This window comes from Trichogramma pretiosum, unplaced genomic scaffold, assembly GCF_000599845.2.
Source record: "Trichogramma pretiosum strain Unisexual culture from Peru unplaced genomic scaffold, Tpre_2.0 scaffold64, whole genome shotgun sequence".
NCBI classification, from domain to species: domain Eukaryota; kingdom Metazoa; phylum Arthropoda; class Insecta; order Hymenoptera; family Trichogrammatidae; genus Trichogramma; species Trichogramma pretiosum.
In genome coordinates this window covers 310,504-338,393 of record NW_019641692.1, presented here as the reverse complement: position 1 = coordinate 338,393, position 27,890 = coordinate 310,504, and the positions used below count along the sequence as shown (strand labels likewise).

General features: G+C 41.8%; 1 protein-coding gene across 1 annotated transcript; it reads left to right on the top strand.

Moving 5' to 3' along the window:
- The first annotated feature begins 1,355 nt into the window (after positions 1-1,355).
- Positions 1,356-27,890, top strand: LOC106655941 (sex peptide receptor). Its single transcript, XM_014376549.2, has 2 exons — positions 1,356-2,732; positions 27,344-27,890. The coding sequence occupies exons 1-2, from the start codon at positions 1,715-1,717 to the stop codon at positions 27,547-27,549; spliced, it is 1,224 nt and encodes a 407-aa protein (XP_014232035.1). The 5' UTR covers positions 1,356-1,714; the 3' UTR covers positions 27,550-27,890.

Here is a 27,890-nt window from a genome sequence, read left to right as displayed (position 1 = left end):
ATCATCGTCACCAACTTGATGCATAGCAAATACTCGATTTGTCGATCGCTGTACCCCCAAACTAGAAGTTGAAATTCAAGCGAGATAACGCATTGTTTTGCGCGAGAAAATCGAGCGATTCGATTCGACTTAAATTGAGTAAAATTACCTTTACGCGGGACGAGAAAATCTCAAGGCTGCGACGTCGTACTCTTCCTCTCTCGTAGAGAAAAATAAGAACTCACAACGGTTAAGATAGTTTCAATGATCGTAGAGAAGCTTCGTGGATAATAGTCGATTTTGCACAGCTTGCCCGGCTCGCTCGTAATGGTTTATTTAAAAATCGATTCGTTGCGGCTAATCAGCGAAAATTTCGTCGTAGCGAAACGACTCGCGCGCGCGCGCCTGACGATATACTTAAATAAAACTGCCTCGAAAGTCTTTTTATCGCGTCGTTTACGTTCGGATATATAAAGAGAGAGATCGAGTTTAAGCTCTGGATATAAAAGTGAATTCGCAGGTGTTGAATTTATAAATTGCCACCGCAAAATCGATACTCGAAGCAGATTGTTCAGAGATTCTCGATTCCGATACAATTTGTCTCATCTTTTCTTTCTTGAATAGTACAAAAAATGAAATTCCACTGTATCAGGGGCAGCGCAGTGAATCTATTACGATTATTCGTAATTTAGCCATACGCACGAGGCGTAGCAGGACAGTCATTACCAACACTCGAATATCTGTACGATAAATATATACAGCTCCGATATGTAAAGCCATCCTTGTTCGAGTGTATGCGTGGCTATACCAAAATCTGCGTATTCACCTCGTTAAGGTCGCACTTGGATCAACAACAGCACGTGGCTGACGTTGGCTGCCAATGTATACAGTTCACGCAACGAGCCACAGTACGCGTATACGTGTGCAAAAGCACGAGGGCTCGTGTACAGTCTTACAGGACATCGCCACCCTTGCCCAATACGTATAAATACACACACGCACATAGCAGTACACAAGCTCAGTGGCAGCAGCACAGAGACGGTATTGTTCATAAAGATATATACATGTACTACAGTGGGTGGCAGTCGAGAAAGCTTGCGAGAGTGGAAGCGGCGCCCGCGGCTGCGCCGTCCGCGTGGCTATATCGCGCGCGCTATATGTCAAAAGCACTGTAGTCGGCGGCGGCTGGCTAAAAGCTCTTTCTCAGCCGATCATTCGACGCCCGCGCGCGTCAAGGCTCGTTCGCACGGACCGTGCAGCCGCCGCCACTCCTCAGCTCGCTTCGAGCCCTTATCCAACGTTACGAATTTCTTCCAAGTTCGAGAGTAAAAATACTTCGTGTAGTTGCATCGCCAGTGGGCCGAACAGTCGGACGATCGCTGAGCTTTGATCGAACTTTCATCGGGATCGAGTGTTACTATCTTTGAAAGCTCTGGGGCGAGAGCACGATGCGCTGAAGATCGCAGCCGGTGAAAACAATGTTTCGTCGCGATGCCGATTGCGAACGTGGATACCGGCGGTGCAAGCTCTGGCCCATACTTTGAATGAAAAACGAAAATGACTACTTCGAATACTCGTCGTATTGTGCAGTGTATAGATCCGTGATTCAGTAGTCATCCATAATATAGTGATTGTGCTTTTATTCGTTCTGTGCCAGTTTATACCTATTGTTGTGTCAGTGTTTGTTGTCGGTTAAAAAAGTGCAAAGAAATATAAAAAAAAAAGAATTATAATAATGTGGTCAAGCAGTGCCAACAACACGACAGAGTACGCTTTCTGCGACAACGAGCTCGACGGCTTTCACACGGGCTACGTGGCCATACACGGCTGGGTGGCCCTCATCGTGTGCATCTTCGGCTCGATCGCCAACGGCCTGAACATCGCCGTGCTGACCCGGCGGGAGATGACGTCGCCGACCAACGCCATACTGACGGGCCTCGCGGTGGCCGACATGCTCGTGATGGTCGAGTACATACCCTACGCGTTTCACTCGTATCTCGACAAGCGGCCCAGGAGCGAGACCTTCACCTACAGCTGGGCCGTCTTCGTGCTGTTCCACTCGATCTTCGCCCAGGTCTTCCACACGATCTCGATCTGGCTGACGGTGATGCTGGCCATCTGGCGCTACATCGCCGTCATACACGCGCAGAAGAGCCGCGAGTGGTGCACCTACAAGCGCAGCATAATCGCCATCGTGGCGGCCTACGTCATCTGCCCGTTGATCTGCATACCGATCTACGTGACGACGGAGGTGCAGCATCGCAACGTCACCCTCAACAGTAGCAGTGACAACAACAGCAGCAGCAACGTCAGCGGCGGTAACGGTAGTAGCGCCGGCGACGCCAACACGACCATCTACTACGTCCAGATGACGGAGAGCGCGAAGCACAGCGCCGCGCAGGAGGTCAACTTCTGGATCTACAGCGTCGTGATCAAGCTCATACCGTGCGTGGCTCTGACGATACTCAGCCTGCCGCTCATCAGGGCCCTGATGGAGGCGAAGAAGCGACGCAAGAATCTGACGACCGCGACCATGCTCAAGATGGAGGAATCCATCAATCTGTCGGAGGGCAAGAAGCGCAAGAGGAAAGTGTCGCGCGCCATGGACAAGGAGCGACAGACCGACCGCACGACCAAGATGCTGCTGGCCGTGCTACTGCTGTTTCTCTTGACGGAGTTTCCGCAGGGCACGTTGGGCTTGTCCAGCGTCATATTCGGCAAGGTCTTCTTCAACAAGTGCTACGTCAAACTCGGTAATTACTGAACGCGGCGCAGGCAACCGCCTCGGCCATTGCTTTCTTTTTCTTCTTCCTTTTCTTTTCTCGCTTTTTTCTCTTTTTTTTTGGCGGGAGTGAGAGAGACAATCCAATTATGGTAGCTGTCCGGTACTATAGCTCGCACACCACCCTCCAAAGCTTGTATCACGGATATAGACCCGAGGCCGAAGGAATCGCGTCTTCCTTCCTTCTCCCTCTCTCTCTCTCCCTTTCTTTCTCTTTATTTCGAGACAATCGACGTTGCTGACCTCACACTCGATTCCGGAGGATAATTAAGCGCTCGGGGGAAAGTAGCAGGCGGCTGTATATACTAGAGCATGTATAACACAGCAGATGGCAATCGATGCGCGAAATTCACGAGAGCAATAGGTACTTAATTGGCCCATCGCAGCAGCAGCAGTAGCAGCGCAGGGATTCATATGTATACCAGCCGCACATTGTACAATTTTCCCTCACTCGCTCGCTGCTGCTCGTGCATAAGGCAGTGCACCGAAGTGTGCAAATATCTCCGCGGCCTTTATTACAAATTATTATTATTATGATTAGCGCATACGTAATAATGTATTCGCGAGGCACCACCGCTCGTATCTCGAAACCTCGAAAGATTAATTTTATATCATGCGCCGTAATCGTTAATTATTTCTCTATGCAGGTTGCAGTCGCGCGAGACTATATCACGGTGTTAAAGGGCACGGAATTTTGCGGGCACGATAAAGGACAATTAAATTTAGTACCCGAGCCAATGCGTCGTTGCGAAGAAAGAGCTGCGCAATGTTGATCTGGCCGCGAGCTTACAAAGTCAAATGTCTACTACGTATGTATGTAAAAGGGTAAATATTTATACGAATTACTGGGGGTTCGCGAGCGCAGCACTGAGACGTCGCAGCAGCGCGTTAGATGAGAGCCCGAGGCACACTAGAACATGCACACGCAGATACGTTCGTAATCAATTTAGCAGTGGTTAGAATGAAGATATATTTTCAAGAGTCGCTAGTTGTGGTACAGCTGTTGCAAACTGCGCGTGCAAAGTCTTAAATTTAGAATTTGCCTGGGCTGCTGCAGCTACTACCGCTGCGTTGATAAAGAAATGATTCTTCAAAGCGAGTCCGGCTAATTAACGCGAGATTTCTATTTGCAACAGCGTATACAATATTTTATCGAGCCACTATTTAAATGTATTTTTAACTCTATTATTCGAAAACGAGAAAAAGAAAAAGAGAGCTTTAAATTGAAAAATGGCTTACAAAGTGGACAATAAAAACAAAAGCCAATGAAAATAAATGCACCGATCGTTATACGGACGCGCCGCGCACACTTTTGCGCCCAGGCGCATTATATAGGCGTGTGCACGCGCGCGAAATTTTCTCTCCCTCCCTTGGGCTCCGCGTTAATATTTTCTAACTTTGAATATTGCGTATTTTCTTTTGGTATTACCGTACGAGCGGCTCGCGTGCACTAGACTCGGAGGCAGAGTGAGAGAGAGAGGGAGAGAGATTTATTTACCAGATTTTTCAAATTCCAATAACTCACCGATTTCTTCTTTTAATCGCACCCGTCTATACCTATATGTATCGTGCATTCTGAAATAATAGAATTCTCTCGCTCTCTCTCTTTATATATCTACGCACCATTGAAATCGCTATCGCACACAGACAAATGAGGAATTTGCGCGAGGAACTTGTAGCAACAAAGAGAGAGAGACCTGCTACTCGCCCAGTCATTGGCGTATGGCTATTTTCATTCATACGTAGCTGGCAGCTCTCGCTACGTACGATCGTTTTTCATTGTCCTCCTCTCTCGTGGTGAGTTGTGCGTGCCTAGGCTGCCGTGTGCGTATGTACGCGCGTGTCTGTGGATATATAGGAAAATATTATCGCAGCGCACTACTACTGGTGCTGCTGGCGTTGCTGCTCGCCCCGTCCAATTATACTTTTGACAGGCTAATGATCACTTATGTGCGCGAACGACGCACGTGTTTATCGAAAATCGATCGATACGCCTAGCGCGCCACCGAAAACACGGACTGCGGCGGCCGAGCGAATAATCAATCAATAATTAAAATCGTTTCGAATTGCCGTGACGATATTATAGGCGCGATTGCCAAGCGCACGGCATATTTCGAGCGCATGTATAAACGACCTCTGCCGTAAACATAAATCGTTGGTGCATGGCTCTTTTTTTCGTCGCATTAGCGTCGGAGTCTCTCGCGCGCCTGCGTATATACGGATAATCTTATCTTTTTGAATCTATTGCGCCTCGTATCGTCCTCTCGCGTGCGCGCAGCATCTTTACGATGTAGCGCAGAATCTTCGGAGAAAAAAACTTTTTCTCCCCGGAGTTATTCCCGTCGCCGTTTATGGGTGGCATTTTTCACGCAGCGAGCTTTTTCGAAAATTATTCGCCGCTTCTCCTCTACCTTTTCGCCCCCGCTCGCGCACCGTCGCCTAGCTCTAATTCATGCTCTACAACATAGACTCGACCCTGCGAGCTGCGTTTAACTGCCCAGCTAGAGGCTAGCGTACATACTTTATCATCGCGAATCTCGTACGATTATTTAATGCCTCGCTCTTCGATTCAGCCTCTCTTATACATATATTTTATAGCCTCTCTTCCACGGAGTTTAATTAATTAAGACGGTATATGCACGCGGCTAAGTTTAAGGAGCTCGTATACTGCGCGGAACAATAGCCCTGCTTCGTGCTAGAGCCGCTCACTCTAGCTCGTTGCCGCGGCCAAGTCATTCCACGAAAACCAAACTCTCCAATCAGATATGCCCCGGTGACAACTTTGAGCTCATGAGTCGTGTGTGTGTGTCGCATATTATTCACTGCCTTGCGAGAGCTTATCATTATCCCGAGCTTGCATAAGCGCTACATCAGCTCGACGTTGTAATTGGAAATCTCGTGTTTACACGTTGACATAGATGTATATATGAGAAATTCAAGCGCTATCTATCTCTGACTATGATCAACTATGATCATCTATATTTTGCCTAGCAGCTATTTTGTAATGTACCACAGGGTGACTATCATTTTCTGTATAATCACTCGAAATGTTTCGACCCTTCGCACTTCGTTTGGCACGCATATACGCACATATGCTATCGTGTACGTTTATGTATATAATCTGATGTCCGATGACATGTTGCTCGTGCGCTCCAGCCGTACTCGACACATCCATTGCCGCAAACGGTCATATAGAGGCAATTACGATCAACGACGTACCTATATGAGTAGGCGTTATTGACAAGTGACTCCGTAAGAAAAATAAGATGGCATATTTTCGGATTAATCAGATAACTCGACCGACTTTTAATGAGATTTCGTTGTGGAGGACGTACGCGTAGACGAGGCTTGTTTTCCTTTCGTCGGATGAAAATATCATAAGCTCGGGTAAAAATATTTTTTACCTACAAATGAAAAAGAGCAAAGAGACAACACGCAATTATTTATCAAGCTTGAAATATGGCGTCTTTTCTGTTATATTTTTCTTTACGCAAATCACAGTACATCTTTATGTCGGTTTTATGTAATTAGTTCAACTCATAATGAGTTCGCATGGCTGTAATGAAACGAGAGAGCGAAAGAAGCCGAGCCAGACGTGCAAGCTCGCTGCGTTATAGTATAAGTATAGAAAACGATCCCGAGCTCTCGGAACAAGTTAAAAGTTGATCCGATAAGTTTTAACCCGAAGCGAAGCGATCCTGCAGCTGTGCGTTATAATTACTGCACAAAAGTGCAACGTGCTCCGCGCGCCCGCCGCGATAAAAAAACTTATGGGCTCGCACCGGAGGGTCATCGTATTGCGCGTAAAAGTCCACAGTTATACATCAAATTGTATTTCTGCAATTGGTGTAGGCGCGCGTTCGCGGTGGATAAACTTAATGTGCGTGGCTGAGCCTCGAAGGAGGAAAAAGTATTACACAAGGACTCGAAGCTAAAATATGTACATTACTTTGTCTATTTGTGTTTCTACGGGAGCGCGCGCGAGCGAGGGTTGAATGAGAAGGAAGAAAAAGTTATACTGTACGGATCCAGGCTAGGAGCTTTGTGGGGGCTGCGTGGGGGGAAATTGTGCAGAGTCCAAGTACCGGATAGTTGTTGCCTCTCGACTGTTCAGTCCTTATTGCGTGGAAGTTGCGTAATCCATACCGTAAACCGCCGCTAAATTAAGAATAGTCGCGTCATCGTTTTTTCAACGACTCTCTGCCTCGATTCGTTGACATTTTTCTCTTTCAGTCTCTATAGATGTATTGCATATATTTTTTAATTAAAATATATAGAGTGTAATAAAGCACCGAAATATCTCTGCTGTACAAGTCATGATATATCTCCAATTCCACTCATCGCTTTACGTAAATACGAGCTTGCGCGAGCTGGCGAGCTCGTATATAGTCCTTGAGCTCTCTGATCACTGCCAATCGAGAGCATGCCAATCTCTCTTGTTTCTGTATCGCGTACGAGGATAAAAACTTTGAAAATGATTTACCGTTTTCTTGTGAGCGCCAGAAGAGCGAGAAGAGTTTATGGACTTTTCTCTCTCATTGCTCTCGGAGGATATTTGGTCTCCGTGATCGTTTTTCTCTGCCCTCGCGCGCAAGGAACGATATACTTCTCTGCACGCGATTCCAACTACCTTCTCGCTTCGCTCTGTTTTTTCTTTCTTTTCGATCTGCTCACTGGATCTGCTCAAAGGTATATACCACTTGATTTTCCAGTATTTTTTTTTTTATTTTGCAAAATTCCTCCGAGCGACGTCCGCGTCTCTTTCCCTGTTCTCAGTTTATACCCCTGTCCTCGGTTTTATAAATTGACGCCGAGGTCTTGAGCGATACATATTCAAAAGCGTATCGATCTCAACATTTGACTAAACAAATTCAGTCATCGCTGGAGTCTCGTGCGATTGGCAGAGAGCACATATAATTTTTATCGATTCCATATAAAATTTTTCCATCCTGTACATCTTGTTTTACTCCCCCCCGATTTGGGAGTAAGTCGACTCGAACTTCCAAAGGTTTCTTTTACTTTGTTCTTCGTATTTTTTCTATTTCTTTGTACTTTCCATACATCGATGTACATTCAAGATTTTATCGTATTTCGTCGAAAGCACATAAGCGAATTTCGAGCGCATGAAAGCCGAGTCCCCTCGGTTGTTTAAATAATAATGCACTACGAGCTGCTTTTCTTTCTGCGTTACAGTGGCACACGGCTCAATAAGCGTCAGAAATGTATTCGTATCATTTACAGTACTCTTATTATTATACGCGGACACGCCGTAAGCATCGCAGTAAATAACCATTCTAAACTGCATAAACTCCGGTACTTATAACTTGACTGAAAATAATATGAGTCTCGTATCTGCTATACAACAGCTTCTTTCACTACTAGTTATGCTTCTTGTACTCATTTTCCTTTTATTTATTTTCTTTCCTCCTCTGTTATTTGCGCGCTTGCATAGAAAACAAAAAGCGACGGCAGCGCCAGCGCATAAGCACGTATACACACACACACACGTAGATATATATGCATTACGCACCGACGCGGGACCTCTCGAATGACTCTCGCGAGGAATATCACACACTCACACAGATGAAGCTTGACGCATCGCAAGCGCTCGCACACACTCGGGCAATATAATCCGTATACTGGCGCGCACCTGCGTACTCGGGCGGGAGCGCGCGCGCGCCTCTTCCATTTTAATCTTTCCTTTTTTTCTCCCTACCTCTCTTGCGATACGTCTCGTCGCGCGCTTACATTATCTTATACCCAGAGCGCGCGGCGCCCGAGCTCAACTATAAATGTACAACTGAAAATGTAAGTTGCACATATTGCGAAATCGATCTTCCAGCAGCAGCCCCGGCGAGAGTTGCGGGTTAAAAATGAGGAGTAATAAGGACTGGGGAGGCTCTCAAAGGCTACTTGGAAAATTAGAGGAGCCGAGCGCGTTCGAGTGCGAGGCGATTACGACGTCGAAAATTTCCATTGGCACCGAGTGCTCGTTTCGCTATATATTATGTACGTTAGTGAGAGAGAAAGAGAGAGAGAAAGAGAGATGAAAATGTCCCCCCTATATACTCGGTAATACTGATGAAATGTTAGTGAGAGCGAGAAAGACCACTTGGCACTGTGCACATTTTTCGGATGCGACGCGCTGCTCAAGCACGAGAGGCGGCAGATATAGCAGCTGCTCTGTGCAAGAAGCACAGTGCGCCTGCCGAGTACCAACTTTTGCTTCCAAGTGGTGAAAATTAATTTCCTACCTTGGCGACAAGGAGTGGGCGACACAGTTTCGTTAATATATATACAGCGACGATTTTATGTAAAGTCATCCCTAATGGACCCCGAAACACTTTATTCCTTTTCGAATCGCTACGGCCGGGCTAAATGAATATTAATACGTGGAAAAATGACGCGTGTACGAATTTTTCGATAGATGCTCTTTGAATTTATTAGCGCAACCCCAATCTATGCATAGTATACAGCCAACCCCATCCATCATATTCAAGGCAGCCGCCGGTTTCATCGTTCTTCTTCTTTTTATTCTTCTGCTGCTACTGCTGCTACTGCTGCCGTTGCTGCTGCTCGCCACATATCGTGCGGTTGAAAAAACATACTTTTATCTTCCGATAGGAGACACACTGTTGTCCTCGCTCCTTTTCCCAAGCTTCCACTTCGTTTAACAGTCGAGAAGGCGTGTGCTGCTCCTTACTCCCCTCTATCGCACCTCGTGCACTTGATATCGACTTATTTTCTCGGGCTCCCTTTTTTTCGTGCTTTATTATACGTCTTCTTTTTTACGCGAAAAAAACATTAACTTTGCTTCCTTTTCTATCCTCTCGTCGTATTTTTTTTTTCGCTCGCTAAACTTATAAAGCGCGTGTATATATAACTTTGAGCTTTTTAAGGAGGTGAATTATTCGTGAAACTCGAAAATAAACGAGTGCATATAAGGAGCTCCGTGAAACATAAACTCAGCAAAGCTTTTAGATCTCTGCGAAGACTGCTAGGCGTAATGTGTACGTGACAAAAAATAGTTTGAAAAAAAAAGTACAGACAAAGCGTATCGATGAAAAAAGTGTATCGAGCATGAAAATAGCGTCTGATTTTTCAATGAGCAGAATAGACCGAACACGTTCAGCGGAAGTAGGCGGGAAGGTCGAGAAATAAGTTTCAAATATACTATTTGTACTTTTTATTTCTTTTGCGTAAAACTAAAGTTATGTGCACCCGCTTGAGGTGATTCAACATCAAAAGTATTAAGAATAAACTTGTATTTCAATATATTCAATAAGTATTTATTTGTCTGTTTCTACGTGTCAAATTTGATACGAACTTTTATTTTTCTTCTAACCAAGATCAATAAATGAAATACTCTTTATGCATACATTCATCCAATAATAAGAACAGGGTATTTTTATATTTTTTCTTACAAACGAGACTCTGCACAGCCATTTCACTTTTCGTTCACATCATCATCAGCATGCACATTCAAACGTGCGCCACAACTTTGAAACCATAAAATTTACGGTTATCACGCAAAAATTAAAGCGTAGGCACGATAAAGTGAGTCCACGTACAGCGACACTCGTCTAATTGCATTCTACTTCGTGTGGACTGCATTCGGCGCATTAACGCGCGCCAGAATGTCCGAGGCGCGTATAAGCAGCGTCAAGGAAGCCCATTCGCATGGAGAGTCAGCGAATACATTTACCCCGCTTGGGAAATTTTTCTCCTCGCGACGGGCGCTTACTCCACGCGCGTGCGAGACTGTATATATTTACACATTTTACGTGTGTGTATGTGGGTTAAAAGCGTGTTCGCGCGCGCCCCTGCGCCATCATCAATATTCTAGTCCGAAATGGACGCGACACGTCGCGCGACCGAATACCTTCGAGAGTACAATATCAAAACTGGATTCTGCATGGCCAGCATGCATCGCACGGACATAGGCAAACAGACTAAAGGTTTATTATTCTCGAGCATCGTCACTGTCAACAGATCCCAAAATCCCTTTGCAATCACAGAAAGCCAAGGAAAAGTGTATAAAGCCCGTCTTGCTCGAGACACGTACATATATCTGTATATATAAAGTTTTACGCGCATGAGAGAACTTGATTAATAACAGGGCGCTAGGCATCTTGGCCATGTTCGAAGCAAAGAAAGAAAAAAATCTTATAAAAGCGCGAGTCTGAGAAGCGAAAAAGAATATAAAAAAGGTATACAATGCACACAGGTTCACTTGTGTTCTTGCCATACGATAATATATATTTTAAAGGTTCAAGTCTCAAAAGTGTCTTTTTTTCTCTTTGTGTCGATTATAATGGGTACAGAGAATTACTTTTTTAATGTCTCTCAAAACCGTATTAAGTTACGATCTATCGACATTTGTTGACAATTTTGTTTTGATTGGAAAATTCATCAGTAAAGTCGAATCATTCCAAGCTATTCCACGATATCGAAAAAGCCTCGTAACATTTTCGGGATACAAATCGAATAAAAAATTTCATTTTGATTTATCTACTCAATAAATGTACACTACATTCAAAGTGATTTCTCGACAGCACTTTATTGGCCAAAAATTCCATTTCCAACTTTTTCAAATGAAATCGGTTCTTACGCTCGAAAAACATTCGATCGATCTTTTGGAATTTTCAAAAAGGAATTCAGAATCGTGGAGAAAAGCATCTGTACATTTTACGTTTCTTTTTAGACGCGCAGTTGCCTTATAGCTGCGCAAGCTAAAGGTAAATATACACACGTCCGCGTACGACATGAACGTCAAAATACACATCGTAATGTCGATCGCACAAATCCGCATTGCTAAGCATCGTATAACGGCGGTAGACATAATATGGATTTCCCTGAATTCAAGGTTAACGGGCGTCGATTGTTTTTTTCTCACTACTGCACATACAACGTATAATTTATAAAACTCAGATAACTTTTAATTCTACAATGTTTCTTGGGCCAAGATGAAAATTCCCGCATACAATCCATATTTTCCTTAAAAATTCTCGCGACATCATATTTTCTGTCAGAAACACTTATGCGCCCATCTTCGAGATCGGGAAATTCGCTGTTTGCTAAGCCCTCTTCGGAGCAGCAAGATGCATTTACCTCTCCCACCACCGACGCCGCCGCCAAATGATAATAAACTTAAAAGTTGCTGCACACACACACATACACACAGGAACACACGGACACGCTCGCGTGGGCGGACGAGCTCTCGGGAAGACGTTGAGCCTCTTTTACTCTCGGGCTGCTATATACACATAGATGAGTTCAAGAGCTTTTTGGGCTACGCCAATAGCATCTGTGCTCTCATGCGCTGTCTCTATGTCTATATATTATGCGAGCTTCACGAGCACAATGGCATGAAACTTTCATTTTCCAACGTTGCAACTCGGGGCAGCAACTGCGCGTTGTGCAGCTATCCGCGAAGAAAAGATTTCGTTGCATATATTTATTTGAAAATCTCTATACAGAGAATGGTATAAAAGTGTGCACGCGCGAACGACCTGAATTTTGAAGCTTCTCGCATACAACGAGTAATCAAACAGCACTAAAATTAATGATTTATTTTTACAACTGGAAATTATCCACTCTCGTCGTAAACACGACTGTAAACGCCTGCTGTATATTAAACGCGCGGATTACTGCGCGCAAGTATAATTAATGCCTGCGAAGGTTTCGGGAAAAGGGTTTCGCTGCATTGATAATGCGGGATGAAGTTTATTTTAACAACGTTATCTTCACCTGATATTAACATAAAACGATCGCGCGAGCTTGGAGGCGCGCACGTGTGCTAACGCACGACTCTCCCCGCTAAAGCACAAAAGTTCCCTGGTAATAAAGTTTCTATTCCGAACTTTGCAGCCGATAGTTTTACGTATAATTACGTTTCACTGGGAGGGCAAAACATTAATAATACATTCGAAGGTTGATTTTCTATGTCCAGTGGTAATATTTTGATACCATCGAGGCAGTTTCAACGCACACGGCGAAGCGCACAAACTAAAGTAGAAAATAATAAAAAGCTGCAAAAAATGTTAAAGAAAGGTACTTCATCAACGAGATTTTAAGCATTTTATCAGAAATTAATCAGCTTGCTCGTGATCTTTTTGAGCTGCTAATTTTTTCCTCGATATAATTATTGCAAGCTCGCAGCGCCCCATAATCACGCTTAATATATACGTAGTTGACGTAATAAGCATTAAATTTGCGAGAGAATAAACGCTTGCAGGGCATTTTATATCTCGTACAAAGCTCTCGCCGAGAGCCGTAAAAGTCCAATTACCCCCGTCGGCCCGTGCACGAGACGATATTCCTGCTATTTTGCGAAGAATCTCGAGCTTTACATCGGGGTCCGGCGCGTACATATACAACATTATGTACATGCAAATCTTTCGCGCTTGGCTACGTATAAACGCACACGTATGTATGAAGCAACAAGCCCAGAGCTCCGACGAAGCAGCAGCAGCGGCAGCTGTAGGAGCGACAGTAGCAGTAGCAGCAGCAGCATATAGTTGCAGCATTTCCGTGCCCGAGCACTTTACAGTTAGCGAGTGAGACAGACACGGACTAATAAGCTAATGGATGCGTGTAGCAGCAGCAGCAGCAGCAGCAGTACTGCACACAATGGCACATTGCAGTAGGTATACAGCCAAGCTCGGCGAAGATGTACGTATTATGTATATATGTACGCTATACAGACTGCGTGCATGTGATGCGGCAGAGGTAGACTGTATAATAATACGAGCGAGCTGGTGCGCATCTGCGCGCAAGATTTTATACGTTTCCGAGATGTACGCAATATACATGCAAACCTGGCCTGGGCGCTATACTCGCGTATGGCACGCGCATGTATGGGCCGGCCTGCGTATAAGGCGAATATAACTGTACGCGGGAAATTCGGCGAGCGAAAATGTGTTATAACCGCGCGTGTGCGGCTGAGTGCGCATGCATATATACGACTGTGTGGTGCAAGCACATTGCGCGCCCCCGCTGTTTATATACATTTACAGCCAACACGTGGTTTCGCTTCTTTCCTTTGAATCATTATACCTAGCCACCGCTCGAGCTCTGCGGATCGTTTGCGCAACTCGCAAATTTATTTTTTGTGCGGCTTCGCGAATTTTTTGTAAATTATACTTGCGCACCGGTGCAGAAGCAACTTGTATTATAGCTGCAGCACAGCTGGCTGCGAAGCTTATAGCTCGCGAACGCGCTTTTGCTCGACAGAAGCTTTATTCAAATTTACATTTCAAACGTAACCTTCGGAAAACTGTTGGGATTCCGTATACACAATATCGCAATGAAGACATCAATGCGCGTCGAGGGGGCGGACGCGAGCTTCTCGCGCGTCTACCGAAACGTACATGACTGCCTCCCGCGCTCCGAGTTATAATTATGCATTATATTTACCAGCCAGTCAGTCAGTCGAGTCGAAGTCTATACACAGTCGGTTAGCCTATCCACAAAACATCAAACGCGCGCCGGCTAACTTTCCCACCGTGCCAGTCGAGCCAATTTCAAGTTCTAAACTCGAGAGCTGCTTAATACATACGTACCTTGTATCGCTAAAGGTTGTGTGCCTGGTACAACATACAACCGGCAGTTTGTTCGCTTTCAGTCGTCACTCTCGCTCTATCTCTCGCGCTCGCTGCGCGCGAGTATTTGAACGAGTTATATGCGCGCGAGCGAGCTCGAGCTATATACGCACACAGTAGCTGCTACTCGCGAAACTTGAGCGCAACTCGATATAAAATTTCTATTATACGCGCAGCTGCACATAGCTGCACACACAGACGCGCGCCGCGACGCCCGGGCCCAACGAATAAGTGCAGCTACGAATGAGATCTTCGCGTGCGAATGTATGTACCACGCCACACTCCATACGTATACATACAAGGAACGTTTTTGGAAGGCACCGCGCGTATAATGTACTTCGTGTGCTACGCGAGGGATTATATTATTCCGCGAGTGCGCAGTAATTGACGCGCGAAACATTCTCGAGAACTTGAAACTCGCGCGTATACCTGCACACACGCACCAGCCCGCACGTATATACGAGCTGCAGCTATTATCCCGTTGGCCTGTTTACGCTTTTTACACGCGCCTTCGTGTTATAACAAACTTTGCTCGCGTTTTGGGGTTAAATAAAATTTACTCGTCTATTTTATTATACTCGAGACTTGATTTTACTTGACTGAATACGCTTACGAACGGCCGTGTATTTGTAAACGAGCGCGAAAAGTTTTCGAGAGCACCGAGAGATCAAATTATGCGAGAGCTGCTCGCATTGTGTTATATATAAAAAGTTGAGTCCGCCCACACGCGCAAAGTGAATTTATTTATGTAAAACGCATTTTTGCAAACACGTATAATATTTTCATGCGTCCGTTCGTTCGTGCTAACATCGGTTCGCCAGTTCTCTCTTTCGCTGCACACGTATGAGCGTCAGCTTTGAAAAAAAATAATGAAAAACACATCAAAAACACTTTTTTCACTTTAATGCCGGATTCGACCACGAAAGGAAAAACAAAACCGGAGAGTCTAGCTTTACCATCGACGCTTCGGTTCCGTCAAAATATGCCGTTTGTGCACGAGGCAGAAAGAGAGAGAGAGAGAGAGCGAAAGCTCGATCCTTGCCCAAACGTACACCCACCTCTAACGACGCGCATGTATCCCTGTAGAATATACACACGCGAAACAAGCGGACGGCTTGTAGTATCGCGGACTCGCATGAACAGACTATTTTTCATTTTTATTGGCCTTTAAACCTTAGCGCTACTGCTACTGACGCTCTCTCTCTCTCTCTTTTTCGCGTACAGACTCGACCAGCGTCGGTGGAATTTTTTTTTTTTTTTTTGCTCACTTGGCACGAGTACACACGCTAGCGAGCGAGCACAAGAAAAACGACAACAGCACGGAAGTACTTTTTGTCTCCGCAATGATAATGTATAAAAATGTGACCGCGAGAGAACAGGTTTGACTAAAAAAACATAAAATTCGATCCTCGAAAATGACTGCGTGAAAAAAGTGGTGTCGGATGGAATTGAAGCTGTATTTTGCATCGTGGTCGTTTTGTATCTTCAAAAGTAAAGTTCGTTCAGCAGCAGTTATTTCAAGATTCAACGAGGTACTGCATGTTTGGGCGAGCTTTCACGCAAGTCGATTACGGACATTCTCATGCTTTCTGCTTTTTAACGAGAGCTTTTAATTGATGTTGTAAAGCCTTAAATATTTGATACACTATCATAACTATTTTAATTGATACATTCATATATTTTAATATTTCAAGCGCGTTTTACATCAAATATTCTTTCGATAAAGGATCCTCATGAATAGATTCTAATGGACTCTTAGTGGAGCAATTTTCAGGGAGAAAATTTTCCTCTTTTTCGAATATTATCTGGCATTAAAGAGTCATAAAATAAAAATCGTAAAAGCTTTTGTACATCGCGAGAGATTCTTGCTCTCTTATGTGTGTATAAACATTTTTTCGCATCGTGCACTAATGGATATGAAAAACAAATAAACATTGTAATGCAATGACATTTTTTATGAGAAAAAAAATAATAACTCGAAGCATTAAGAGATACGGATTTCATTCGTGATAATGGCACCACGCGTTAACTCGAGAGATAACATTCCTTGATAAAAAAAAGCGAAGAAAAAAACAAACAGGATGCATGCCCGGAAATTGATTATAATGAAAAAAGATACCCTTTAATATAGAACGAGATTTATGGCACAATAGACATAGATTTATACAAGTAATATACATACGCGAGCAAAGCCTCGAGGTCGCCGACGAAAACTAAAATTAGCCTCTACACACGTACATATACTATCAATATAAGCTATACGAAAAAATTATGGAAGGCTCTCTGACCAATGCCTCTAATGCTTCAAACGCGACGCGATAAAATCTGTTACACAAAAAAATGAGACTTATGTTTCGCTATAAAGCAAAACGTATGTGCCGTGAAAATTTCTTTCGGGTTTGTTCCAAAAAAAGAAGGAGAAAAAAGCCACTTACGGGAATTTTTTTTTGTACCCGCGAGATTTTAAACTCGTCTATACCATGCATCGATGCTTATCTGCAACACGCGATTGTGAGGCTTTTTTTCTCTCCCGGCTATTCCGATAAAACGTATAATATTGAAAAGGCACAAAGTATAGAGGCGTGAGAAACGCCACTACGCCAAAATGACAAATTTCCATCGCGATTGCTATATTAACACACTTATACTGCTCCATTTTACGAATCGATTTATGAAATTGCTCGGACTGGAGAAGCTCATATGAGCTCGATGGAGTAAGGGGGGAGGAGGGAGGGGTTTCCAGTCGAAACTTAAACAAAAACTGGTCAGTCGAATGAAGCTGAAATTGCGTTTTTATTCGATTGGCTCAAAGAAAAAAACAAGGAACGCAAAAAGTATGTGTGTAAAAGTAAAAAAGTATATTTGGTCTTGAAAAATTTTTCAATAAAATTGGAGACAAAATATTTGATAAAAATAATTAATTAAAGTACTTTGAATTCAACGCTCGTTAAAAATTTCCAATTAATAAATTTTTACCCCAGTCTTTAGAGCTATTCATATTTCTGGAATAATATTGTCTCTAAAGTGACACACTTTGATGCTATTTTAGTGACAGCTTTCAAAAGCATATAAAAAATCATAGTACATGAAGCCATTTCACTCGTCGAATATTCGCTGAAAAAAAAGGATGGACAAGCGTTTCCGAAATAATATTCACTCGCAAAAAAGTACTATCCGACAATGTTGGCATATACGTATACCCTTTTTTTTTGCTTTGAAAATTGCATAGGATTTTTTGAGCACTTGCACGAATATTGCTCTTTGCCACATGGTCCGATATAGTAGGCACAACAAGTGAACAATGCGTCATGCGTGCGATATATCATTCGTTAAATTTAAATGTACGCAACTAGAAAAAATCAAAACGTCCTGTGACGTAAATCATGAAATCACAAGAGTGTGATGAAAAAGTACGCGATGGTCAAACAACAAGTTGCATAGCTATGAAATGTCATGCATTTTTTTATGATTTTTAAAATTTTATTTCGATCGTCTCTGTGTAAGAAACAAATCTTCTACTCTTGTCATTCCTCACTCTGACGTTCTCGGTAATAAATCTTTAAAATTATTTACTTGTGCGTCTCTCCAAGATAAAAGATCTACCTTTTCAACAGTACAAAACCTGTGATACATGTGTAGTATGCGTCTTGTACAACTATCTTCCATCTGAACGCATATTATTTATAAAGTTACGATTTAGTGATTATAGGTGTTTCAAGTTTGTATTGTATACCCTCAAGAGATAAATAAATTGTGCTAACGTAATTAGGGGAAGTCCGGAACTGTCTAGTATCTACATTGAATTTCGAAGTGATAAGTTGCTGATCGAATTTAGAGTTCATGACATTGCTCTGGCGGCTTATAAAATTACTTACTTAGATAGCAGTGCGGCAAGTAGGAGATAGATATACAGCACAGTTACGGTCGCTTGTATAGAAATGTCTTCGGAATGAAAATTCAGCCACGAACACTAACATGGTAAATTTTGACGAATGATTGTTGCAATTAAGCTCGAGCTTTAACGATTAAACTCGAGTCAAGGCGCTAAGTAACCATTCGTTACCTTCAATTCAACTGGTTGTACATTTCGCTCGAGAGAGTATGCGATCGCTGACGTTCAATTATGCTCAAAATTATACAGAATAATTTTCTTAACGAGTCGAGTAATCAATTCGAAACAACTCCAAAGTGATTGAATTAATTTTTGAACAATGAACGCACGATGGTCATCATGAAAAATACTGTACATCAGTCATAAACGACTACTTTTCGTATACGGTGATGGCTTTAATATTAGAAAGGTACAATTCAAAGCAAGAGAACTGCACATGATTTATTCATCGATTTGAAAGTGCACCCACTCAACACTAATTCCTTTCCCTTGCAAAGAAACTTTGTCAAACTTTACATTGCTTAAACTAAAATTTTCAGGCGAGTATATTGTTTAATAAAGGATAAATATCACGCCGAAAATATCATTTAAAATGAAATTCTTGAACCCATTATGAATTCAATGACAATTTTTTGTAAATTCGGAAGTAAATATGTGAATTCAAAAGTTTATTTTACAAGTGAGAAGTTTGAGAACTTATCTCTTCCCTTATGTCCCAGCATCAATCTTGATTGTGCTCTAAATTTGTATCCCACCTTGGTAAGCCTGGAAAGAAGTTTTTGATTGCTTAAAACTATACTGCTGGTGTAACGACAAAGCTTCTAGAAAATTAATCTTTTACAGAAAATTCGAATTAAATTACTTTTAAATCAGATTTTCGTAGGTGGATTATGATTTTTATAACAGAGGAATGGAACTTGAATATCTTAAAATAACAGTAATGAAAGATTCATGCATTATTCAAAATATCATACTTGCTATATTAAGACTAAGCATAAATTATTAACAAAATTTTCCAACATCTACTAGGTATTGTTCATTTAAATAATTTTTAAACAAAAGAATAATCGATATCAAAATCTTTGTCCGCGAGAAGTCATAAAATCATTTTATGTGCTCAAAATCAACTTTCATCTAATCAGACATTTGAATGAAATTCATATTATGTTTGAAAAAAATGAAAGCTGAGATTATCCAGAGTAAGCGAAAAAATCGTCTGGAATAAGTCATGTCATTGGGATAATATCCCGAGGGCCAACAAAAAATGCATTATATAATAAAGCTAGTGTGCGACTTTATCCCAAACTTTAAGACCATACAGCGTATAGCAAAGGTGTCGGACGACTGTCGAGCTCTATATAATGGATTATAGAGCAAGAGTTGAAGATGCTGGCGTCATCTTGTATTTGGAGAATCTCTTTACAACCAATTTCGCGCGAGAGATACGTATATGAGCGGGTTCACCCTCTCATATCCCATTCCTTCCCCCCTACTGTTACATAATGAATTTACGATGATAGAACGCAATGCAACGCGCACACGAGAAGAAAAAAAAATTTACCCCGTGTTTATACGTGCGTACGGCGCCGCGAGTGTGAGTGCGATATTTTACGAGCGTATACAAGACGTAGAATGAGATTTTATGTACGTAACGCATTGGTGTCGGTTTTATCGATGTTTTTCCAAAGCTTCATAAAACCAGCTCTGCTGGTTCGCTCGAGCGATTTTTCTTTATTTACTTTTGTATACGTGTGTAATACGCATTGTGTACACAGGAATGATGAGAGAGAGGTCCACGCTTGCACACGTTAAGAACTAAAAAAGAGATTCAATGTTACTGTCGTGTCTCTGTTTTTTTTTATTTTACACTGGACTCATGATTTTTGTATTGTCAGGATAAATCGCCTCCGAAACGATTTGTGCCTCGTTGCCTCGTCGTAAACAGTTGTGCATAGACAGTAATGCAACACGGACGCGACTACAAAAGTTGGAAATGTGCAAAATCATATTGCAGACTGACAATAACCTGATCTGGCGACACTCAGCCAACAATATGTCTTTTTTATTATTGCACAAAAAAAATTCATCATCTGAAGCATTGCTCAGATAGAACAGAAGGGGCGAGTTTTCAACGATTTTCATCGAAAAAAACCTTGAATAAAATGACTGCGTTTGACACGATCATTCCCATAATTTTGAATCACGATTCGTTTTTCCCTTTTTTTTCACTTTACGTCGGACTTCGCGTGACACGCTGCATGTACTAAGAGCTAGAGAGACATTTTTTTGGGGAAAAAATTCACTTGCACGAGCAGCTTGATACATTCCTGACTCAGCTGCTGGTGCTTTAGTACACCTTTTCCTGCGTGATTTAGCTCTTTTTACGTATGCAGAAAATAGTTGGGGAAAATAAACTTACCCCGACGCCGACGACACATAGAGCGTTCAAGCGTGCATTAACCTGTTTTTTTTTTCAATGATATTCCTGTTCTTTTTTTTCGCATGAAATTCTCTTTTAGTTTGAAATTAAATTTTTATCTCTAATGAAATCATAGCACCCGAGCTCCTCTAATAAAGTGAAAGGGTGAACAAAGAAAATGTTGAACATGTAAATACGCTCGAGTGCGAAGAACGCGTCAGATAAGGTACAAAATGTAACTCTATTATTCAAGCTGTGTAGCGTAATACATATAACACATCTTAATCAGCCAGCGACACTCGCGCTTGCGTTACAGCTCGTGGAAAAGGATCTAAGCGGAAATTACCTAATTCTCTATCATTTTCTCTCCTCCACCTCCCTCTCCCACGCATCACCATCATTAGTAAAGTCCTACATAATTTCATTTTGATGCACGCGCGCAGCAAGACATCATTTCATTACATACTCCGCTCGGTCAGAGTATATGATCTCGCGTCTAAACTGGCCCGCGCATTATTACTCGACCCTCTTCGATTTCCTCTGGCTTCGCTCCCCGGTGGTATAGCACACATATATACATGTAAAATCTATATACACAGTCGTTCCTCTCTCTAGCAGGATATATCCTCTTTAATGGAAATGGAATATCCGCGTGCTCTCTCACTCCTCCCTCTTGCTTGCTCGCTTCATATGGCTCACGGGAGTAGGATCGAGCATTAGCAGCAAAAAGGGAATTTCGGCTGGCTTGAGCTCTTCGGCGTTATATTATATAGTGTATCCATTGAAGCTGCGCTTAAATCGCGTCACATGCTCCTTCGGGCTGCGCGCAGCTGCTCTCGGGCAAGGCGGCGCCTATTATTCTGCAGAAACAGGAAAGCAGAAAGCTCCTCTCGCGCCTGACGTGGCATGATCGCTCATATACTAAATTGACTATATACAGGCGAGCGCGCGGCTTCGAGTACCTGCGCGACGCGGATCAATGGAAAACTTGACGTGCTTCGAAGGTCTTAAGCTTTGATTTAATGGCGCCTTGTACCGAAAGCACGCGCTCCATGTATCATTGTCTTATTAGCGATAGCTTTACGAGAAAAAATGAACCTTTCGTTTCGCCGCACTGACTTTTGTTGAACTTTAATCGATGAAGAGCAGTGAAAGTTAATCCTGTCAATTTATTTAACTACATAAATACACTGAAGCAATTTGATTAAAATGAATATTGAGTGCTCTCTCGACACTTGATGTATCCGTGGAATTCAGAAGTGTAAAAAATTTTTAAATTAAAACACTATTGATGCACTTGTGGCAGTATTTTTGTACCTCGTGTAATTACAAAAAGAAAAAGAAAGTAATAGTACCAAAGCACTAAAATTCAAATCAAAATTAAATGAATGAACTTTAATTAAATTTAACATAATATTTCACATTCGTTTCTGTAACGTGAAACTTTAACCATTTGAATACCTACATATGCACGAATAACGTATGCAAAATGTTGAAAGGTTATTTCTTTCTCTAGATTACTCATACAGCTTTTTGAATCTAAAAGCTTGTAATAATTTATAAAGCAAATATTTAATTCATTCGCAGTTCAAAATAATAATAATATTAATAATATTTACGATGAAAAATACATTGGAAAACATCACCCACGGTACACATTACAGTTGAAATTACAATTGGAACGCGTGTGTCTACAATGACGATTCATGTTAATTAATTGGGCATAAATATATATAAGAACCCTTTCACATTTATCATATACTTGTATGGCATTATACATTTTGGCAGAGAGATAAAATAGATGGAAATAAGAGCCAGGAATTAATGTTTCAACTTTAAAAGCGAAAGCAATTTACTGAGTGACACGCACGAGAGCTGTTGCTGGTGCCTGCACTGCCTGCCTGCCTACTTCTGGCATGCTGCAACCTGTGCTATCATTTATACACAAGAGATTGCAAAATTTAAATTTCCCAGAGAGCGTGAAGGACTGGAGTACATAATTTTTATCGACGCTGAACACATTTAAAACGTGACTTTATGCAACTATTGAAACACCGATACAAAAATACAGTCTTCTAATTGAAATAGCTCTCGGCGATAAAGCAATAACGCGCAACTCTTGTTTTTCCGCGTGCACAAATCGATTTTTTAATTCAAGCGGAATTTTCCTCTAAAATCAAATAATGGCCGCGTGAAAGTATAAAACGAAATTTGAAAAACGATCCAGCCGAATTGCACCGTCGTTTCCGAGACTGATCAAAATTCAGCCTTCGCCCCCATCACAAAGCAGAAATCTCGCTGGTTCTAGCCGAGATACCGTTTCGTATATAATATTCCAAACGAGCATGCATATCGATGTGTAAACCGCTTTGAGCGCCTAATTGCTTTATGCCGAGTAATTCGGCTTTATTCAAGATGTTAGCGATCACGCGAGCGAGCTTTTACAGTATTTCAAAATACCTCAAATTCGCTCGTGAATGTATCATCCTAATATGACGAGTTAGTCGAAATCTCCGAGAAAGTAAAATGAAAGAGCCATTGCCGATATACCCCGAGCGATTCTTGCCTCGAATTACTCGCGAGCTTTTGCTTTGACTGAGCAGCAAATATGCGCGCAATCGAATTTAAACGGCACACGCGCATCGTTGCTTTGTGTACGTATATAAGCTTCATGCGCGATGTAACGAGCACCAAGCGCTGATAAGCTTTCCCAAGCTTTGCATAAGCAATTCCGAATAAAGTATAATGGTGCGGAGGAGGAGGAGGAGGAGGAGGGGGGAGGGGGTGTGGCTCGGTCGGAGTACAACGCAGTGCGAGTACGGCGAGGATCTCTTTGGCATTATCTGTACACGTGTACAGGGAAAAGCGAGCGCGTAACACACTTTGAGCGTCCGAGCTAATATTGTGCGGTATAGCGGTGTACGCAATTGTGTGGCATTTCGGAGGCTAATTTCACATACAGCAGTTAACGAGCGATTAACCGATTTACTAATGGCCAAGACGTGAATTGCGAGTGTATATTTAGTCCGGCGCGGGCTATATGGTCTCTCTCTCTCTCTGTGCTGCTCTCGATATCGGTAACATACACTCGGCTCTGTGTATGTGTGTGCTGTAGCACCCTCGAGTATCAAAGTTGCGCTACCTTTTGGACTGCGCGATGGCAGTAATTCGACCAGCATCGTATTACACACATATATATTATTATTCCACTGATATAGGGGCATTATCTGTTCCGAGTTATGCCGTATAAATCTTGAACTTGCGCTCATACGTCTCACGGGTGCGCGCACACTTCGCCGTAAGAGAAACGTTGTACGCGTGTAATTTCAGGCAACGCGTTTATCTGTACAATTAATGCGCCGAATAAATAAGTCACTTTTTTTGCGGATAATCGTGCGAATGAAAATGTTTTTATTAAAACACATACGAGCCATCCACTTGTGGCATTGTTATGCAAATATGTTTATTTAAACAAGCCTCGTAGGCTCATAAAATGAGCGAGGAGGTTCGTTTTACGAGCTTACGAACGTGCAATGCTAGTGTGGACACGCGATGACATTTTCTTTTCTTTTTTGTCTATGGCGCACTTATAATTTTACGGTAAAGGAACTTTTTATGAAGCTGGACATTAATTTTATTTTTAATATTCGTTATTCGCGCTTCTTTCGAATAACAATTTACTTGATGGGTTATTAATTTTTTTATAGATCGAAGAACGACGTGACTGTTATATACTGAGATGAAATTCGTAACGAATTCGACATTAAATTTTTTGATGTATAAAATTAGCAACAAATACAGAATTAATAAAAGATCACCGAGTGACAAAGCGCAGAATTGTCAGGTTAATCAGGTGACAGTTATAAATAACGTCTATCGATTTGCAAAGCTTGTAAAATATGAAAAAAGCACGTTTGATGTATCTGATAATTTTTCCAGAAATAAAATATTTATCATTTACTTGGAATTGAAATTTGCAATGCAAACGATCGCTATAACGTGCACAGCTCGAATAAAACTGGGGTATTTATTTTAGACGCGAGAGAGAGAAAATCATTGATGAACAAATCTCGATATAAATAAGCGCGTTGTATTGAATTACACACGCGTACAGGATTACATTGATTGCGTCTCTGATCCTTTCTTTCACAATCGAATAATGCTCTTTATCACCCGAGTGACTTGCCTCTTGAGTTAGAGAAACAAAGAGAGGAAACATAATCTCATAGATAAATAAGCTGAAAATGTTTAAGATAAAACAAGTCTCGCGATGAATATTAATATACAAAGCTCGGGCCGACGAAAAGTAATGTTGGACAAAGCCCATTAAACAATCATGCACTTGTTCGTTGCGCCCGCGCGCGCGCCTGGAAATTAGCATTTAAATGAGAGCACAAGAGCAACAAACCTGAGGGGTAGGTACCGAGCGCATTCTTACGACCGCGACATTTCATATCCAGAGGGTCAGGGATGCTAATGGGAACGACCGACCGCCACCGAGCTCTCGTGCTTATTTGCCAACTTCATTCATCCGTTAACTCGGAGTATATTCATTAACATTAAATAAGATTGCTGAGTAGTTTGGGCTACGCGGCAGAGAGAGCAGCGATGTTCATGATATTTCATTTTAATAATGCTCCATCGGAGAGATGTTTAAATGGCTTAACTGGTCAAGATGCATTTCAATGGAGAAAAAAGTTAACGTGAATTTATAACGTACTTTTTGATGAAAAATAGAAAAATTGGCATGTTTCTCGAGACGAAGAGTACTCCTTTAATTATTCGTGTGTTTTTTATACCAATGGCTCGAAATTGCTATGTGCATTGAAAGTTTGAAATGATATATTAATCATGCCACGTATATAAAAATTTGTTTCTACGATACAGGTCTGATTGGCAAAGCTATTTAAAAAACATTTATTCATTTCCTCATTGATCGATATTTTATAATACCTAGTTTGCAATTACAATTGCATTAGCATTTGGAACGACGCGGTTGTATGAAAAAAAATTGTGAACCTTAATTTACTACCCGTTATTCATGCATGTTTTTAAAAAATTTTCAATCTACCGTGTGATTGATTTCACGAAATTTCGAATTAATTGAAATTGAAATGCTAGTTTATAAAATTATCGGGAAAAATTTTTTTGTTCATTATTTCAATCTAGAATAGTAAAAAAACGTAATTTCACGAAATCAAATAGCAAAATGAAAACCACAATACTTGTAACGATATTGGCCAAGGTTGGATTTATAGAGTTGAAGTGGAGACAATCGAGTTGAATATCTTTTGAATTATTGCCAAGAAATTAATTGGAGAGCAAAGTTTGATAATATAAGGCTTGGAATTAATTTTAATCATATGGTTACGAATATTTTTCAGCGATGAAAAATAAAATTGTCACTCTCAACAGAAGCTAATTTCTAAAAATAATGCCAGGCCTGCGGATTTCAGCTCGTCATAATTCTTTTCTCTGCAATGACAGTGATCCGACTCAACAATCTTTTTAGGTCGTTCGCTTGGTGCAGCTCTTAATTAGCTTACACAAGAGAGGAAGAGGGTGAGCTTGCGAGTTTGCTATTCTTCATCGTCAATCTGATACACTCCGGTGTCAGTAGGGGTATACATTTTCCGAGCCTAAGCTAGCTCCGACTGGAAAACTAATTTTATATTTGATGAATTCATTTAAAATTCGCCGAACTTTATACGCGATGAATTATATGACACACAACTTTGTGAAAGTAACATTTGAAGAAATTGCGTTTTATTCAGGGTCACAAGTAGCTCTCTCAGTTCCCCTAGCAATAAAATTATAAATTCAAATGTAGAAGTAGCAACATATAAAACTCTAAAAAAGTGAAATTAGTTCAAACACTTGTGTGGTGATGTTTGCACTAAGATGTATAGATTAAAACTCGTATATAAGGCTATTCCAATAGAAGTGCCACGTATAGTTAGTTTAACTTTTATAAAACCAAAAGTTGATACAATCAAGCTTAGCACGTGGGAGAGCCAAATTCCCAACTGATAGTTGTCGCTTAATACATAGCAATGTGCACAATCGGTTTGTCCGAGAAAAAAAGAAGAAGAAAGTTGCCATGAGATCGCGCGTCCAGTTATAAGTAGTCCCTCGATGGCAAATGCATTTTTACTTGCTCCGTACGTATATATACATGTTACTGCCGAGATCCTTTTCCCGTCCGCAGAGAGATGAAACTTTAAAGATGTTTAAAGCTCGTTACTGACTTAATGTACTACGTGTCTCACCTACTCTCCGGTCCGACTTTACAGAAATTTTCTGCGATCCTTTCTATATATACGCGGGCGAGAGTGCGTATGTCCGAACACGTCTAGCCCCGAACTCCTAAAGTTTGCTTCCTTTTTTATTGCCAACTCAATTTCAAAAGACTTTTTCCCCGAGATTCAAAGTTGAATTTAGATCGGCACTAGAAGAGAAAGAGAGAAGCTTAATCAAAGTCTACGAGTAAAAGTGTAACAAGATAATTGCTTCTGTAGTTTTCGAAATGGCTCTTCCGCCTCTCGCCTTGCAGATCGATTAAAATTAGAAAACAAGCTGGCACACCTATTATACACTATAATACTAAATAATCCTATACATCTAATGAAATCGCGAATTGAAGTTTTTTTGTTACTTTCACATTGCAGGCGAAGCCATGGACATCTTGGCGCTGATGAACTCGGCGATTAATTTCATCCTGTACTGCGCGATGAGCCGGCAGTTCCGCACGACCTTCCACAAGCTGTTCTGCCGCTGGAAGTTCTTGAATCGATGGCTGCCGGTGCCGCAGCAGGCGGAGAACAACAACGGTCACACGATGAACAACACGGTGACGCAGGTGACCCACGTGTAGCATCGAGACGCCCGTCGACGATTGTCCAGCCGCTGCTGCTGCTGCTGCAGAAGTCGCAGCAGCAGCCCCTGCTGATCTTTGTCGCCTCGCACGCACTTCGCAGCGGCTATCGCATCAGCTGTGAGATTTCATTATCGAATACATACGTATCCAAACGCGCACAAGTGTTCCTTCCTCGAAAGTCGAAAGCTCAGAAGAATAATAATTGCCAATCGAGAGCAGGACTTTTTATCGGGTATTTTTTTATGTACGTAGTGAGGAGTGAGTGTAAATGTATAATAATAGCACAGAAGATTGGCCCATTGTAATTATTATGAACGAAAAATCGGAGGAAATAGGAT